Source organism: Lycorma delicatula, chromosome 5 (genome assembly GCF_047948215.1).
Source record: "Lycorma delicatula isolate Av1 chromosome 5, ASM4794821v1, whole genome shotgun sequence".
NCBI classification, from domain to species: Eukaryota; Metazoa; Arthropoda; class Insecta; order Hemiptera; family Fulgoridae; genus Lycorma; species Lycorma delicatula.
The window spans coordinates 148,333,764-148,354,163 of record NC_134459.1 but is presented as its reverse complement, the minus strand read 5'-3'; the positions used below and the strand labels follow the sequence as shown (position 1 = coordinate 148,354,163).

General features: G+C 28.8%; 1 protein-coding gene across 1 annotated transcript in view; it reads right to left on the bottom strand.

The window, feature by feature from the left end:
- Nucleotides 1–20,400, bottom strand: part of LOC142325477 (neuronal acetylcholine receptor subunit alpha-7-like) — a 909,238-nt gene that overhangs the window by 521,949 nt on the left and 366,889 nt on the right. Inside the window, exon 2 of the mRNA XM_075367292.1 lies at nt 17,589–17,725. Within this exon, the coding sequence (XP_075223407.1) occupies nt 17,589–17,725 (137 nt within the window). The remainder of the gene's footprint in view (nt 1–17,588; nt 17,726–20,400) is intronic.

Here is a 20,400-nt window from a genome sequence, read left to right as displayed (position 1 = left end):
GCCAGTCTTCCAATTTCCTTTAATTACAATGTTAGATGGTATCCACTGAATGATAATTGAAATGTTAACTTCAAGTAATCTACCAACAGACTGCCAAATTTCATTTATTCTTGACATTACTGGGAGAAAAAACGACGAGGTCTCTTGAAAAGTAAATTTAGAATCACAAAACAATAGATTGGTTATTGTTAAATATATTATTTTATTATGAATAAATGCTTTATATATTAATTTTTTATTATATATAATTTCGTTTAAATATTCGAAACATTTTCTAAATGTTATAAAACTTTGTTTTATAAATTTTTAAACTATTTTATACCAGTTTTATAATTGTTAACATATCTGTCCAACATATCCCTAAAACCATTATATGCAATCAGTATTTAAAAAACAATGTGGGACTTAATAAATGTTTGAAATAAAAAAAAAATATACAAATTTCAACTACAAATAAAATTAACTTAAAAACAAATCAACTTTTAAAAAACCGTCTTAAAGTGTAAAAAATAAAGTTTTATTTCAGAAAGCTCACAAAAAATCGCTGTTCATATGAAAAAATCTGTTCTCAAGTAACTCAAAATTCATTTATTTTAATTAACGTATATATAACTTGTGTGTGTGCGTATTATATATATATATACGTTTATAGCTTTGTAGTTTTAAAACGTTTTTATTTAACTTTTTATTTTTTCAATTCAGTTACCTTGCTTTGTTCTGAGATAAAATTGTAATTTATATTTTATTTATTGCAATAACTAAAAATACATTTCTATATGTTTTTCTATACGTTCATGCATTTTCATAAAAAAATTACAAGTTAAGCACAAGGTAATTTTTATTTTAACATTATCCTATAAAATAATTATTTTGTAGAAAAAAATTTTTATTTAAATGAAGATGTTTTTCATGATCTTATCTACAGAAGACATCAAAATTCATTTCGATAGAGAGCTGGAGGGAATTATAATCGCATTAAAACAGCTGTTGAAATTCCCCAAAAAGTTTAATAACGTAAAGTTATTTAAAGATCAAATTATAATATAATAACGTTCTATTGATAATGGCTCTAATAAACAAACATGATAAGTTATTTTCTTAAATATATTTTTTAAAGCCGGCCTCCATGGCGCGAGTGGTAGCGTCTCGGCCTTTCATCCCGAGGTCCCGGGTTCGAGTCCCGGTCAGGCATGGCATTTTCACATACGCTACAAATCATGCATCTCACCCACTGAAGCATGCCAACGGTGGACACGGACATTATAAACCACAAAAAAAATATATATGTGTATATATATATATATATTTTTTTTTTAAAGGAAAATATTAAAAAGATGATTTATTTAAGTTGGTAGATTTTTCTATAAATATTTAAATTAAAACAATCTTGATTACCACTTGGTTTTAAAAATAGATTGTTCCAAAGTATAATTAAGAAATGATGTGATCGTTTTTGCGCGATTTATGGAAAAAAATCTGATAGAATTCGACATAAACTAATAATAACGAATACATTTTTACTGTTATCATATAATAAAAAGCATATTTTGGGCAATGGACAGAACATTCTTCAAAATTCCCAAATATGAAATAAAATTGCTAATTTTTTTTCTTCAGGTTAAATAGGTCTAGGGTTAACTAAATGATGTACGTAAATTAATAAAAAAAGTGGTTTCAACAGAAGATTTTTAGTTCATTGGAGATTCAAAAATTTTTCAAAATATAACTTAATTTGAAAACTGAATTGTCAGGCAATGAATTTAATATAGTTATATTCAGTTTATTTTTTATTAATATTCAAATCATTTATTTTCATCAAAAATTCAATTTTTATTTGAAATTCTATGCATTATTGAAATTACAATCTTAAAATACAGCCAGTTGATAAAATAACTTGGAGGGAAATTAGGCCTATATAATACTACTTTTATGAGTTTAAGGAGAATATCAAGTAAGATTTACTAATTTATTTCTAACTTATTCAAATTTTAAACGTAATTTGTGCTTGTTACAGTAAAGACTGTACAAGTGAGTCGACTGACAGAGAAAATTACTCAACTTTACATTATTAAATATGAAAATAAATTATTTTCCTGCTCGAAAGATGTTCAACCATTAAGAAATATATGCACGTGTTTTTAAAATGGTAGGCTGGCTATATCTTCGAATTATACTTGTAAAACTAAACAAAAAATATCCTTAGGAAAAATAGCAATTTCTCCTTCGTTCTCCCACTGTCCATCATTTTGTTATTTTTATTTAAAAATTTATATCTCAAGTTCAGGTACACGAATCACATTAACATTATTTGGTAAGCGTCTTGGTAATAAATTTTGAAATTAGGGAAAAATCAGGAATTTATTTTTCAATCTGTTATATCTCTATAAATATTATTTTTAACAAAATTTGTGCTATTTGCTAAAATATTAAGTCTTTTATTTTGAAAAAAAAGACATTTTATTGTTTAAAAACGGTTAACAAATAATCGAGTTATGACAGAAAATTAATTTTGTAATTTTGTGTCATAATTATTTAATCTATTGTGAAAAAATTATTATTTACTTCGATACTAATTTAGAATACTAGAATTAACAATAAATAAAAATAATTAATATTTAATCGAAATGAACGTAAAGTGGACATTACAACATCAATTTTCTTCCGTAACTTGACTATTTTTTAACCGATTTAAAAAAATAAAATGTCACTGTTCAAAATAAAAGGCTTAATATTTTAGCAAAACATATATTTTAATAAAAACTAATATTTATGGTGGTATAACAGACTGAAAAATAAACATGGTCGCTATTTTGTAATTTGCAAAGGTATTTAAGTCCTGATTTTTGATAATTTTAAAACTTTATTACCAAACCCCTTACCAAGTATTAATGTGATTCGTTTATCCGAACTTGAGATATAAATTAAAAAACAAATGGCGAACAGTGGAAGAACGAAGGCGAAATTGCCATTTTTCCTAAGGATATTTTTTGTTAAGTTTACAAGTAGAATCAGAAAAAGTACAGCCAGCCCACCATTTTACTCGTAGAAACACTCTGCACACACACACACACACACACACACACACACACACACACACACACACACACACACACACACACACACACACGCTTGCGTTTTGGATTTATTTAATATTAAGAATGAAAAAATTAAAAAAAGATATTTTTAAACCTGCCGATTACATGACGAATAATCGAATCTAGGTCTAGTTGAATGAAAAACCACCATGCTGATCCCTAAACCAACTGGTTGGTTAATATATTATGGCCTTTGTAAATTTATTAATATAATAAATAATATTCGATTATCAAAATGACTAATATTTGGAAATATAGTTGACTATAATTATACATAATTAAATATCCTTTCGCAATGATTCTTATAAATTCCCTTTTGTGAAAACCGGATAGGAATTTAGCAGCATTCACAGATTTTATAATGGCTAGCCTCGTAAGCAACAAAACAAAAAAAACAACTTTTCGCCAAACAAAAAACAACTTTTTAAATTTTAAAAGCCGTCAACTTTTTTTTATTAGTTAAGAATATGTCTTTATAGATAAATTAAAATTTCCTTAAACTTATCTCCTTTATCTATATAATTTTTAATTTTGTTTTATTTATTTATTGTCAATAGAAAATTATATTCACAATTTTATTGAACGTATTTATCCATGACGCAGCTACAAAAAGAAGCCTTAAGCGCTAGCCGCGAGTTCATGTCATAATAATAGAATGATTATTAAAAACAACTAATTAAAAGTACAAAATTTAACTAAATGAAGATATATGATTTTTATAACATGATACATAAAAAAAAACTGAAAAATTAACTTAAATAAAATAGACTTAAAAGAAAAAATACATAGAACCACAATGTAAAATTTATAAATTGGCATTGAAATCAATAAAATAAAATACAATAAATTCATTACCTAAAGAATGAGAGAAAATAATAATTTCATAATGGAGAAATAAAAACTCTCTTTCTGTTTAACCTCCGGAACCACCGTAAGGTATTCAGAGGATGAATGAGGATAATATGTATGAATATGTATGAATGTAAATGAAATGTAGTCTTATACAGTCTCAGGTCGACTTGAGACTGTATAATTGGTTGTTGGTCAACCAACAACCAAATAACCGAACACGCGTGGGTCGGGGGTTGTATATATGGGGGCATACTCGGACCCCGTCTAGGAGTAGCGACTTGGAGGGCAGCCCTCCTGGGGAGAGGCATCAGGGTGACCTGAGGTCGCCCTGATGGTCGTGTTGCTTCAATGAACCAGGAGGGACTCCGTTGGGAAGGTCCAATGGGTAGTCAACGCTGAAGAGTGGTGACTAGACATCGCCGCGTCACGTAAGGTCAACCGAGGAAACGTATTCTAGGCGGTTATTGGTAGGCCTTGTGTGGTTAAAAAAATAAAAAAAAAAATAAAACAACCAAAGAACACCGGTATCCACGATCTAGTATTCAAATCCGCATAAAAATAAGCTTTACGAGGATTTGAACCTTAAAACTCTTGACTTCGAAATCAGCTGATTTGCGATGACGAGTTAACCACTAGACCAGCCCAGTGGGGAGAAATAAAAACTAATACGTTAACATGATAAGACAAGAAATATTTGCAATATAAGACAATTGAATATTATTATGAATTTATTCATCCTTAGCATTCACATAAACATTCACAGTTTTATATATGCAAATTTTAATGGTAAGTAGTACATCAAAATAAATTTATTAATTTATTTTGTTGTATGCTATTCATTATAATCATATATTAAATTTATTTTGTTACTATGGATTATTTTTTTATTTAAATTTGATAATTAAAAATATATATTGTGTTTCACCCATATCGATTTCTTTGATTAGATTACTTTTTATTATTTGGACGTTAACGTTTTTGAGATCTTTGTTAGAAAATATAATGGAGTAATACAAAAATTGAAATTTGCAGACAGCTAATTTTGAAAAGAATGTGGTACACGTATTTGTTACTGCTGAACGAGAATATTGTGCGGCGTATTTATAAATTCAAAATCTTTTATGTATTTATTTATGTGTAGTATTATTTTCTTGACAGTAAAAATTAAACAATTCACATTACAAAAAAAAAAAAAAATTAATTAAAATTTTATAGATTAATTGGCCTTGTCTAAGCTAATCAATGAAAATCATCCAGATATTTTTCAATAGGATAAACAATTGAATTCTAATTTTATTGTTTATTGATTTTTTACGCTAACAAATTGTGATTGTGAATATATTCCTTACTATCCAAAATCAAGATATGAATTAGAGGTAATAAAAAAATATTAAGGTACCTAAAAAATTTGAGAATTTAAATCACCAATTCAATATAAAAATTTTGTAAAAATCCAAACAATTAGTAATTAAATACTGAAGTATTTTTTTTCATACTCCGGCTATAAATAAAAAGCGACAGTCTATAACTTTCCCGATGAAGGTGAAAAAATATAATGATGGCATTTTGCCCATTTCTTATATAATATTTATCAAAATAAAACTTAAGAATCCTTAAAAAATATATTTTACACTAATAAATAAGGTAATATAATTTTTAGAAGCCGGTTCTCATTTAAATTTTTGTATAAATAAAGTTTGGGGTGGTGGTCTTTTAAAAAAGTTATTTTACATGTATAATAATTATTTTAAAAGGCATCAAAAAGCTAGGAAAAATAATTTACCCTTCAGACAATTTTATCAAGAGATGACAATTCCCTTATCTTTTTAACTTACCCTTATACGTTTTTTTAAAATAAATTTTGTTAAGTACCCCAACGTATAAATCATCCGGTCAAATTTTAAGTTTTTACACCAATACCTCTCCTAAAATATAAACTAGTTCGCGGCTCGCCTTCCTAACTGATATTTTAGCACTTAGCAGGAATGACTCCTTAACACGTTCAACTTTTTTTTCAGAAACTCTCCCGCATTCTTCTTGTCATGTTTTCTTCCCTTAGAGAGACATTCGGTCGTTTCAAACTCATTATGTCATCGAAAAATATTACTTTTCCTTGGGGAACAGATTAAAAATTTCTACGGATTGCTTGTCGAATTATAAATAAAGATTCATATTTAGAAAACTGCAAAATACAAGGCTTTTTGTTCAGGAGTCTATCTTTGTTTATGAGCGCAAATAAAACTACCCTGTTAGCTGTTTGATTCTAGTCTTAAATCAGCAATCTACATCGATTCCAAGACATATTGTAGCAAACTAAAAAGCTCGGTTTTTCTGGTATATATTATAATCTGGAATATTTTTGAAAATTGTTTTCTGCCGGATTTAACAGTTTCATGGTGGCCTTAGAGAGAGAAAATATCAGTCTTCATGGATGATCTTTGATAAAAATTTCCGTTTACTATATTTTATAAGAACCAGGAATTTTCATCGCATTATCCTTCTCATAACCTTAACGGTTAAAATTGAATACTTTTATCTGATTTAATTTAATTATTTTACTCAACTTTATATTTAATGATTTAGAAGAAAATATAACTAGTAATTAAGTTGTTATCATAAAAAATATATATTACGGTTTTAAAATTTCATCAAGTTAATTTAAAACAGAATTTAAAAAAAAAAAACACAATTTTTGAACTAAATTATTATTCTTTAAATAAAAAAAGAAAGGAACATATAGCCTATTTTGAAATACTAATAGAAGTACATTTGTAACATACCATTTAATATAATAACTAGTTATGTTATTAATTTTTTTTTTTATTATTACAGCCCCAACATCCATTTCCGGAGTAGCGTGATGACATCCAAAATTATAGTTTTTTCTTCTTTCTTTCCGTTCATAGATTTCATTACCAAATTTTGTAGATGTACTAATAAAATATAGTGGTGATCGACTGATTGTAATTGTAATGTTTTGTGTTTTTAGTCAGTTTTTTAGGTTAATTTTTAAAATTGTTTAATCTGTTGATTGTTTCACAGGAAAATTAACGCTCTGATAACAAGACTGATTATTTTTTTAAATTCGTGTAAAAAGGCATTAATTTATTCACAACATTATTGTTTCAGTAAATCCTTATTTCAACGTTTTAATAAAATCTGTTAATATAATTGATTGTGATTTTAATTAAAGTAAAATTCTGGGAAATGGTATTTCAGTGTTTTTATTTAATTATTAAGTACACCATTTTTTTCATAATATTAGATCTAGATTTGTGTACGTTAATAAAACGTAATTTGTTGAATATGTAGTGGTAAATGAGAGTGGAACAATTAGCGTTAAAAATAAGAATAAAATTATTTTAATTAAACGTTGTAAATAGAGTTATTCATTTTTTACTTAATTGCTCAGGAATTTACTGCATACGAGTGTTAACTGAATTTGCTTTCTTAAGTGGTTTCCATCCCACGTTATTTGCATTACTCACTTTATTTTTTTTTCAGTAATTGCATTTCATTCTTTAACAAATATTAAAACAGTGTTTCTAAATTAATAGAACTTTTTTCGATACAAATAGTAAAAGATTATACGCTATTTATACATTTTTACCGACTTTCCAAGAAACGTACAGTATTAATTTCGGTCACACGGTGAGATTGGGAGTGAATTTCTTTATATATTGAAGTATGAGGGCACAAAAACACCGTTGACTTAAAATATAATTTAATCGGGTAGAGAAACTTCTAGAAAGAAGAAAGGGAGAGGAAATGAAGAAAGAAGAATCTAGTAGAAACGACAAGCAATTCTTTCTAGAAAAACGTACTTATATAAAAGCGTAGAAGGTGCGTGTACAATAAAATCTATTATGCTTGAACAATCAATAGAGCGGATCGGATAATGATACTAGTCAGGATACAGATCAGGAAATGTAAATACTGCCGTAGACCAGCAGAATGACAGTTTTTTCATATTTTTAGTTCAGTGTGCGATAAAAGCGATCACAGTGTGCGGGGGCATTAAGGTAAGTGTTTGGAAACAAACAAGTGAAGAGTGTGCACGGGCATTCCATTTTGGACAGTGCCTGAAAAATAAGAAGCTGTTCGATGATTTATTTGTGAACAAGAGTGAAAGTAACATTATTCTATTCATTTGTAAAGTGTAGGGGTACTTCTGTAAACAGCAAAAGTGAATATACATGCATAAAGTGAATTGTAGGAATTATACATTTTTCGATTGTTATCTTGTAACTCAATATTATTTTCTACTGTTTTTTTACGAGTATAAAGTGAATAGTAAAGCATAATAAATCTGTTATCATTATCTGTTTATTATTATTAATAATTTAAATAAATGAACGATTAATGTAATCCAACTTATCAGCACGTTGATACGTTCTCTAGATCCCTCTATTTAACCCACTGGGTTGGTCTAGTGGTGAATTCGTCTTCCCAAATCAGCTGATTTCAAGTCAAGAGTTCCAGCGTTCAAGTCCTAGTAAAGGCAGTTACTTTTATTCCGATTTGAATACTAGATCGTGGATACCGGTGTTCTTTGATGGTTGGGTTTCAATTAATCACACATCTCAAGAATGGTCGAACTGAGACTGTACAAAACTACACTTCATTTACACCCAAACATATGATCCTCGTTCATCCTCTGAAGTAATACCTGAACGGTAATTCCCGGAGGCTAAACAGGAAATAGAAAGAAAAAGATCTTTCAGCGTACTTTGAAGCCATCATCAGGAATTAAAATTAATGCATTAAAGTCAAAGTTTAAAAACGTAGTTAAAATTTAATAACAGTTATTACTATCCCGGTCCTACTAGTACACTCAAGTATTACTAGAGTATACTAGTAGGACCGGGACAGTCATGGATGTTTTAAATTTTAACTGTGATTTTTAAATTTTGACTCTTAATGTATTAATTTTACCTCGTGATGACGGCTTCCAAGTAAGCTGAAAGATTTAGAGAACGTATCAACGTCCTGGTAAGGTGGATTATATTAATTGTTAATTTATTTATTCAACACATCAGCGGTCCCATATTTGAGAAATTAATTTATAATTTAATCGTTATTAAATTAATTTTGTATTTAATTTGAAATGCCATTTTCTACAAGTTGTAATAAATTGTATAATTAATAATAATAATAATTGTATTATTAGTAGTAGTAGTAATATTAAAAATCACTAAAAACTGTCAGCCCATTTGTAACGAATGTCGTATGGAAACAGCACGTGCTGGATTTTTTTTGTATTAATGTGCTGACTGATTGCATAAAATGTAGCAGTATTAAGAAGATTACTGGAAATCAGCTTTATAGATGTAGTTTGAGAATTAATATTAGAACAATAAAACAACATTTCTTTATTACTTCCCTTAAAACTTTTTAATTTGAACAATTAGTTTCTTAATGTAAGATATGATATGTGTCTTATGTTTTATGTGTCATATATAGCAAAGACACCAATTCATAAGAAGTTTTAGATAACATCCAAAAGAAATAGTCTCAGAAATAAAGACGTCTTTTTGTCGTTGTGGGAAAGTCAATCCTCTTAAACCCAGGAGAAAAATATAAACTGAAATCATAACAACATACCACTGGAGAACATGCTGTTTCATAAATATAGCTGAACCCATGCTATGTCGCTAAGCTTACTCCTGTAAGTAATTCCCGTTAAGTTTAGAAAGTTTAAAACACGAATAATCCGGAGGTCCTGGGTTCGAATCCCGGTCAGGCACGGTATTTTTCATACACGCTACAAATTATTCATCTTATCCTCTGAAGCAATACCTAAATGTAGTCCCGGAGGTTAAACAAGGGAAAAAACACGAATAAAGAGGAATTACGTAGAACTTTACGGAAAAGATAATTAAAAACAACCATAAAAGCATGCAAAATAGAATATTTTGGTCATGTGTTGAGAAGACAATGTTGTAGACTTATACAAATGATTATGCAAAGAAATATTGACAGAAAACGAGGTGTATATAGAGTGAAGGATATCTGGCTATACATCCTCAAAAAATGGTTTAACTGTACAACAAAATCGATTATTTAGAGCAGGTGTATAAAGATACAGTCATAATGGTCGCCAATCTTCGTTTGATTACAGTACAAGAAGAATAAACACATAGATGAGTAGTATTTCTTCAAAACGTTTTAAGTAGTGGTTGTCATTGTTATTAGGACAGTGAAGAGGTTAGTGCAATATGAGAGAACATCGTAGGTAAAAAGAAACCAGTCTTGGGTCCAGCAATCCATCCCGTTTCTGCGATTTAATAATAATTATTATTATTATTAATTATTAATAATTATTTTAAGAAATATAGTCATCATTAAATCACAATCGATCAGGGAATGGGCCCCTTTACTCTTGAATTGTTTAGATGAAAATACACCCGCTCATCAGACTACAAATATACTTGTAAAACTCCTCATAGGCAAACAGTCAACATCAGTTCTCAGACTGTTGAGGCAATTCCTCATATATATATATATATATATATATATATATATATATATATACAGTTCATTATTATAGAATGACTGATTAAGAATTCTAATACAAGTATAAAGAGGTTTTAAGAAATAATGGTAATCGTAGTCAAAAAATAATTAGAGAGTTTGGGTGTTGATTTATAATGTATTGAATGCACTTTTTATATATTTTGATTTTGTTTTGAATATGTACTGTACGTTACGGACGATTCCTATTTCTTTTTAAAACAAAATCATGCTCTACTAATTAGAGAGTGATAGAAGATCTTTAATTTATTCGGATTACTATTTGCCAAAAAATAATTCTAATTATGCACCTATTTCTGTTTACAATTCAGTAACAAAAATTAGAAAAATAACTGTTGAATTTTTCTTTTACAAATAAGATCGTTAGTATAAATAAATAAATTGATTATATTATATTTAATGGTTTTATATTCGGTTTTCACTGCGGACCTCCCAACTCCAGAGGATATCACAGTTGCATCGTTTTCGGAAGACATGGCAATCCTGGCTGTAGATTCTGACCCTATCGAAGCTTCTGGTAAACTGCAAATTGCATTGGATCTAATTAACGAGTGGCTAGATAAATGGAAGATCTAGATGGAGTAGCTAGATGGAAGGTGGAAGATCTGGTTAATTCGGCTACATCTACGTTTGTTACATTTGCGGTGAGGAGAGGGTAACTGACCGCAAGTTCAACGTAATGGCGATTACATCCCGCATGCTAACAACGTGCGATATATAAGACTGCATCTGAATTGCCTTGATACGTGGAGGAGTCATGTCAGGAAGTAAAGCATGCAGCTTAACATTAAGTCAGAGAGAACAGATTGCTATGCAAGGGGTCACAACTATCATTATTTAACAAGCAGTTGCTGTAACTCAGCAGTCCCGGAACAAATTTGGACCTATGGAATCTAATTATGGAGTCGACAAGCAAGAGTAACATCGAAGTCGTACAGTGATTCCAAAAAAAACTATTGAGAAATATAACAGAAGCCCCATGATTTGCGAAAAATACTGACATACACGATAATTTGACATTGTCAACCGTTTGAGAGGAGATACAGCGATTCGGTATAAGGTACGTACAAAATGAGTACTCCTGGATAACAGCGAGGACGGTAGAAGTCTTAAAACGACTACATATATTAGATCTGTAAAATTCGAGATTTTAGGCGAATCAGCTACCCTAGGGTGTTGTGTGTCGTTAAAATTCTTAATTTCGTTTCGCCACTTACTTTTGTTGGTTCATTGATTTGTCTCACAATTACTTTGTTTAATTAATTATTCTTTATATGATTGATGAGAATAGTTTTTTGTGTTTTCTTTTCTTCTTATGTTCTGAAATTTGGACTATGATTAATGTTCTTTGGGCTCTATGTGTACTTATTTATGTTTAGTACATGTTTATGTAGCCCACCTCTAGAGGTTTACTTGTCAGCGCAAATTAACTTATTTCGAAGTCAAAAGGTCTAAGATTCAAATCCTAGTAAAGGCAGTTACTTTTATATGGATTTGAATACTAGATCATGGATACTGGTGTTCTTTGGTGGTTGGTTTTCAATTAACCACACATCTTACAAACGGTCGACCTGAGACTGTATAAGACTATACTTCATTTACATTCATAATATTATCCTCTTAAGTGATACATTACGGTGTTTCCGGAGGCTAAACAGAAAAAGAGAGAGTACGTGTATACGTATACTGAATAAGATATGTACGACTAGGTATGCACACATATCTATACATGCACATTACTTAAAGGATTTCAATGGAACCCCTCTCTGCACGTCTTATTTTTTTTCAGGAATTCAAATTTACTTTGATTTTAACAAATTGGAACTGATTGTAAATTATATACTGCGGATGTAGTAGAAATAACGAAGATGGACCACTGAATATAAAAATAGGAAGTGAAAAGATTACCGAGAATTTTGTTATTTGGGAAGTAAAATTACTAAAGATGGACGAAGCAGGATCGATATAAAGTGCCGAATAGCACAGGCAAAACGAGCCTTCAGTCAGAAATATAATTTGTTTACATCAAAAATTAATTTAAACGTCAGGAAAAGATTTTTGAAAGTATATGTTTGGACCGTCGCTTTATATGGAAGTGAAACTTGGACGATCGGAGTACCTGAGAAAAAAAAAATTAGAAGCTTTTGAAATGTGGTGCTACAGAAGAATGTTAAAAATCAAATGGGTGGATAAAGTGACAAATGAAGAGGTGTTGCGGCAAATTGATGAAGAAAGAAGAATTTGGGAAAATATAGTTAAAAGAAGAGACAGACTTAAAGGCCACATACTAAAGCATCCTGGAATAGTCGCTTTAATATTGGAAGGACAGGTAGAAGGAAAAAATTGTGTAGGCAGGCCACGTTTAGAATATGTAAAACAAATTGTTAGGGATGTAGGATGTAGAGGGTATACTGAAATGAAACGACTAGCACTAGATAGGGAATCTTGGAGAGCTGCATCAAACCAGTCAAATGACTGAAGACAAAAAAACAAACTGCGATAAAAAAATTAAATTGAATTTTAATTTAAAAGTAACGAATCGTAAAAAATGAAAACAACGCTCAAATTACTTTTAAAATAGTTTTAGGACCTTATTAATAAAAAATGTAAAATTTATTTAATATAATGTTTTTTTTTTTTACATAAAAATATAATAATTAAAATTAAACTATAAACAATTTTGTCTATTCAAAGGTATGGCACTCTTACAGTTGTCTGCTAAGATTGACCCAATACAAAGAATTTAATACAAAAGAAATATAATAAATAAATAAATAAAAAGTAAATAATAAAAGGATAATTGCATTGTTTTATCCAAAAGGTTAATTATACAAAGAAAATCATTTGAATAAAAGAATTAATAAAATTTATAAGAGTTTTATTTAGTAAATTTAATTCTTAATTATCTGGAATTGATTGTATTAAAAATAGAAAGGAAAAAGAATGCACTTACGTAGTAATAAGTTTTAATGTATTTCACGATATTAAATTTGAGTTAAAGTTGTACGTAGAATAAAAAAAAAAGTTTAAATTAAAAAATTATAATATCACCTGTTGCTTATATGGAGATTAATAGTTTTCCATCAGAATAAATCTACATGAAATTTTAATCTGTATTTACGTTTTTGTTTAACCGCAGATCCTAAACTTTGAAAGTTATAAAAAAATAACCAACTGTATAAAAGTTCTTAACGTAGCGTGCAAACGTTGAGTTATTTTATCTTCTTCTAACTTCTTTAAGAAACTTTCTATTGAGAAGAAGTAAATTTAGACCAAAAGAGTAACAAAGTAGATTGAATATCAGTATATCACTGTACGTAGATAACTATTTTATCATTATTCTTTATCGATTTTCATTACAACATTTTCCTATTCAAATAAATTCATTAATGGCTTTGCAGGATTTTTTCTTGTTTTTTATTAGCAATCTTTTATTTATTATATTATAATTTTATTTGTCTTTATTATTCATCGGTAAACTAATTGCAAAAATAGTTTTAATGATATCTTTACATAGGCTGACGGAACGTAATTGTAACGAACTGCCACTACAACACTGAAATATACATAATATAAATCAGAATAATAAATGCATTTCTAGTTACCTATATCAGTCTGTTAATCAGTTCTTTTAGTATGGATTATATTTTGTATGTACTAATCTCAATATCATCCAAAGACAATGGAGTTTTTTAGTTTTCATTTTGTTACGTCATTCCTCGGCTAACCTAAATCATTACTACGGTATTTATGTGAATATTAACACAACGTACGCAGTCAGACATTTTGTAATTCTATTCATGTAGTGCTTTGAGATTTTCACAGAATCTGTAGGGATTTGCACAATTGCGAAGTTAAGTTACGACACTAGCCTTGGAAAATGTTGTAAACTTCGCAAGAGTGCGTTAATTGCCATTAATTCTACGTATTTTTTCTACGTGTGAAAAAATATATGGGTTATTGTTTTAAATCAGTGGTAGAATACATTATTTACGGAAATTTTTTTTAATGTTTCAAAAAATAAATTTCTGTGACAATAGGTTATTAGTCATAAGTTGTGCCTTTTCTTTAGTATCTATCGGTTTTAAAGACGTTTCTTCCTCAGAATCCGACATAATTAACAAATGGATAAACAGTGTGATACAGAAACTTTTGTTTTAACCTCTAGGACCGTAGGTGTTAGGTAATGCTTCAGAGGATGAGATGAATGACAATTTTTGTAGCGCGTGAAAAAAACGCCATAGTATAGAAACTTATTACCTACTGATGTACTTTCAAAGTAACCTATTCTGCTAACTACTAGATCGGATTAAAATCAAAGTAAAACAAGAAATAAATAGTAAAAATTAAGGATCACGACTGCCAAAGAAAAACACTGCTCTTTAGTAAAGGATAATTAAAGAGCGTGCGGGTGACAATTTTATATACAGTATAACTTTTCTCTATTTATTTAAAACTAACAGAACGGGCAATGCTTGCTATATTTAAGTGTATATATGTATAGATTACATGAAAACAATTGAAATTTTAATAAAACATTAACAAAATGAACATTACGGAACTTCACAAAATTAACCTTTCCCTTTTACCCTTCCTCCATTATCACCTTTAATTTCTCTCTTTTCCCCTTCCCCGCGTTAATTATTCCCTTTACCATTTCCCCCTTTTCCCATTTTCATTTTTACCATATTACCTTTCCATTTACCCAATTCCCTCGTTCCTCCCCCTTTCCCTGTCCATCTCCATACCTCTTGCCTATATTTCCCTTTTATTTTTTTCCTTTCCCCTTTCAATTTCCTTTTCCCGTTTTTCCTTTTTCCAGTTTTTTTTCCTCTTCTTTCCTTTTTACCTTCTTCCCTAATACCTATTTCGATTTTTCCCTTTTCCGATTTTTCCCTTTCTCCTTTTTTCCCCGCGCGTAAATCGGTTTAGTAATTTTTTAGTCTATAGCAGACACACATATCGGAAACATTAAAATGGAATCGTAAAATTTTTAGAATAGCGTGTGTTGCTTTAACGTCCAACAGATACCGCTGTTTTTAAAAAAAAGCATGATTTTACCTGTCATTGGTGTGACATCTTACTTATATAAATAGCAGGTATATAAAAACACGCGCGTATTCGAATGCAACGTTTTATAAAAATTTCAAAACAATCGGAGAAGAACTTTCGGAGGTTTACGATTTTGAACAAACGAACATTTGAATTTTTATTTACGTAGATTTATTTATATTTATTTATTAAATATATTATAATTATTATTAAATATATTTATTTATATATATATATATACATATATAAAGTAAGAGGAAGCAATACCAACAAATAAAAGCAAGAAGAAAGAACATGGTTACATGATTCAACATACTGATCGTCAAAATATCATATGATTTTTTGAAATTTATATATACTCGTATACGAATATGTATATATTCATATTTATTTAGCCTGTGCTAATATTTGGCTATGCTAGCATATATATATAGCTTATGACAATCCCGGTAACGTAAGAATTCAAACGCGGGATCATACATCTAAATCAGTTCAACTATCGAGCTGCTACGGTGAAACATACATACATACACTCTAAATACATTACACTCCTTTTTGGGTAGTCGTATAAAAACAGCTGATACATTAAACAGTACCCCACTTTTGATTGGTCAGTGTTTGAAAAGAACTTTTGACTGGTTGAACCTCTGTATCACAATGAATATTTATCTGTATCATAATGATGACACTTATAATGTATGTTCCTGCCGCGTAATTCAAACGTTATAACACTGCCGTAGAAAATATATTTTATGTCTCATTAATACACCTTTATAAAGCGAAAATCTATATTATAAATTAAGAAAAAACTTGGTTATATTTTGGCTCTGATGTCTCTTTTGAATTTCTTTTTTTTAATACTCTTGAAAACTGATGCAATTCTTAGAATGGTGATTCTTATGATGGTCTTTTCATCACATTTTTTTTTTTTTTTTTGTCAATGTTGTTGAATAATTATATTTTTCATTTAGATAGTAAAGAAATAAAGACAAATTTTACATCATAAAATTGAATTATCTTTGTAGAAGAAAGAAACAATTTACTACTATAAATTAAGAAACACTCTTTTCTAAATATAATACCTTATTTCCCTTAGCTAGTCGTATAATAATTTCTTTAACGTCTGCTCTTTTATTGTCAGTATAATTACGTTCTATTCAATTACGCATTCCTTTTAATATAATCTTTTTTCTCTTATATATTTTCCTCATGTTTTTTATTTAACATTCCGCTACAGAGATCATCAGATTACACTTGTATTTTAAAATATATTTAATATAAGATTAATATCTTAAACGACTATAAAAAGTTAATATCAGAATTTATTCCTACTACTTAATTTTAATTTTGTAATTGATATGAAAGAAAATTTTTTAATAGAAATAGCCGTATCATACAAAAACGTTAATATTCGCTGATGACATTATCCTTCGGTAAACACAAAAAACGTGATTTGTAAATGAAATCACGTTTCATTGCTAAGAAAGAAATTCATTGTTAACATGGTTTTATTGCCAAGAAAGAAATTCATTTTTAAAATAAATAAAATGATAACAGAAGTAATAAAATGTGAAAGAAGGAACGAATATAATGAGGAATACAATACCCCCTTCCTAATAACTCTGACTTATGTAACATATAATATAATGACCCCATAATAGGCTGTAAACCTCAATTTGTTTCATCATTCAACCTAGAGAATTCTGTTGAATTTAATTCATCAGAATTTATTTTACCACAAGTTATTAAAATTTATACCCTATAACAAATATTTTTTGGTAGTAACTCTCGAATCTTTTGAGCCAACTTATTCATTTAATGTAGTTTTATACACTTGAATGTTTAATTTGAGTTTATAGAAAAGGTCTGATCGCTCAAATAAGACCATACGATAGCTTCATTAAAGCTGATTTTAAATTAATTAAAAAATAAATAAATGAAGAGCACATTATTTAAGAGAAATACAAAAAGAACGAAATGAAATTGAATTATTTACATGTTATATATTAAAAAGATTGAAAGTTGTAATTTTATAAAACATTTTTTATTACATACCACATCTATAATATGATGAAGAGATATGCCGAATATTACTCTAAGTGGTTCCGAAAAGTTTTCCGCTGGCCGGACCGAAGCGTCATAACGCTCCATTAGGTGTTGGGTTAGTCGATACTCTGGTTCATCAATTTCAGCTAGAAGAAAAAAATTAATATAAGTTAAACAATGATAGTAACGAAATGTATAAAGCTTAAAGATAACATATTTTAATTGTAATACATAATTTAGCAAATTGGAATAGAGCAGATGAATAAAATTATTTTTAAAATTAATTTTTCCATAAGCTTCTTTTTTTTTAATTCGAAGATTAGAATTTTTACATGATCTCTGGTTCTGGAATTGTGAAATACCTTTTCAGAGTATATTAATAACCAGACTTTTGATGTAAAAAGTTGCGAACTACGACAGTTCTAACTAAAATGAATCCCATTTAATACTTTTTGCAACAAATTTCAAAAATTGAACTACAGCGAGTTGTGCTGAGTCATCCGTAAAGAAAGCGAGAGTAACCTCGTCGGTAATATAACCAAAAGATGGTTAAGTACATAGAGAATATCATTAACCAAGCAAAATCAAACCGTGTGACATTCAGGATGGATCATGTGACATTCTGGAAGAGAAGACTGCTCACGGGTCCAACTTGATGGCGTTGTAATTCCGCAAACTTAGAGTGTGAGGTAGCTATGTCAAACCTCGACCGTCAACTAAGTGGAAAGTTCATATAATAGAGAAGAGAAGTTCAAAAATATGTTCTGGTTGTTGGGCAGACGTTCTCGTTTGTCTTGTCTAATAAGTTGCTGGGGTATACTCAACAATTCTAAAGTGTATCTGGACCTATGGGATCGAACTATAGACCACCGTAAACAAAAGCAATCTTATAGCGGTTTCAGAATAAAGTAAAAAGTTGTAAAACAGAGGCACCTTGGTTTACAATGAACAATGAGATCCAGGATTATTTAGGATTACGGACCGTGCGGGAGGAGCTACAACGTTTCAGTTCAAAGTACGAACAATGATTTAACTATCACACAAAACCTTTGGTAATAAACGTTCTAGATAATGTGGATGATATTAGAAGGTTAAACCGACTGAACATTGTAAATCTAAATGCCCTAATAGTGTTTTAATATATCTATAGTTAACTCGGATGTTACTATTGTGCAATATCTATTCGACTTTTAATTTTAAATTGTAATATGTATTTTACTTTTTCTTTTCACTGATTCATCAATATATTTTTTTTTTTACTTCCATTTATTATACTTATTTTGTTTTCTCTTGTTCTAGAGGTGTTAAGTCTCATTTATAATTCCAAATTGTACGAGCTTGGCATAAAAGTCTTTATTATAATAGTGTGTAATTTTTTTTTTTGTAATTTTTTTAAGGAGTTTCACTGAGGAATCTTTATCATGTGATTTGCAATGTTATCGAATTTACCATAGATTTATGTAAATACGCTTTGAAACAATACAAAAAAAAATTAATAAAAATACTGTTCAACGTAAAATATTAAATAAATCAAATTTAGCAAACGATCTATTTTGTGGTATGAAACAATTAATTAGTATTCGGTAGTACAATTAAAACTAGTTTAGAAAAAAATATTAAAAGTCCACGATTTTGATTAAAGTTGTTTAAGACCAACGTTTTTTACATGAGAACTTTTTTTTTCAATCTTCTTTAAAGTCATTTGTCATGGATGTCCCCCTTCTAGGCGCTTGAGGAGTAATGGTTTTTCATAATCAAAAATTGATCATTTTCAGTTTCAAGCATCTGCGAAATATTATTTGTCTATATTTAATTATTAAAACGTTGTTTAAGAGTTCCTAGATTTTATTAATATTATATATATTTTTTCAAATTATGGTAAAAAGAATGGTTTCATTATTTGATACAAACTGTAATTACAGCAGAATTTGTGACATTGCTATTGTAAAAACCTGATGAAGACATTACATGACTTCCTTGTACACCTATTAAATTACATATACACATTTTTTAAAAATGAAATGAACATAACATTTTATTTCATTAATAACTTCTGATATTTTTTTTTCTTTTTTTTTGTTATTATTGAATTATTATTTATCGTAAAACGCTTTTTAGAATCGGAGGTTAATAATTATTAATAAATCAATATATTTAATTTAAAAAAAGGAGATGAAGTCTGAAAGGCGGGGAACCGCCTTCCCCTTGTAAGATCCAAATATTTCATTAATTAAAATTTTATTTGGTTGTAACACTGGAACCAATTAAGTAAGTACCACTTATGAAATTATCGTTGAACAGCCCTGAATGAGGGTTTATTACTGCAGTTAAGAAAAAGTCCAAAATCGAAATTGTTTTAGATTTTGGGTTTTTTTGGTCAGTTTTGGTCCAGTCGATTACAATCAAAAGAGGAGTTGCACAACCAAATGTTACAGTAGTCCTAAATCCAAAATTTCAACATCCTACGGCTAATCGTTTTTGAATTATACGAAATATTATTCGTACGTACAGATTTAATGCCGAAACTAATCAAAATGGATTTTTCCGTTAAAATTTGAAAACCGAAATTTTTCGTGATCACAATACTTCCTTTACTTCGTAGAAGTAAGTAAAAATACCTCTGTATGGTTTTAATAAGAGTATTTATTTATTTATTTTTTTTAATTCTACATAAAACGTTCTTCTATGCTGATATCTGAGAAATCATTAAAGCGGACGAAAAAAATAAAGCAGTAAGTGGGAAAATTAATTTTACGAATAACATGGTACAGTTTTTTTATAAATAAAAATATATTTCTCTCAAAAATAATTAGATCTTTAA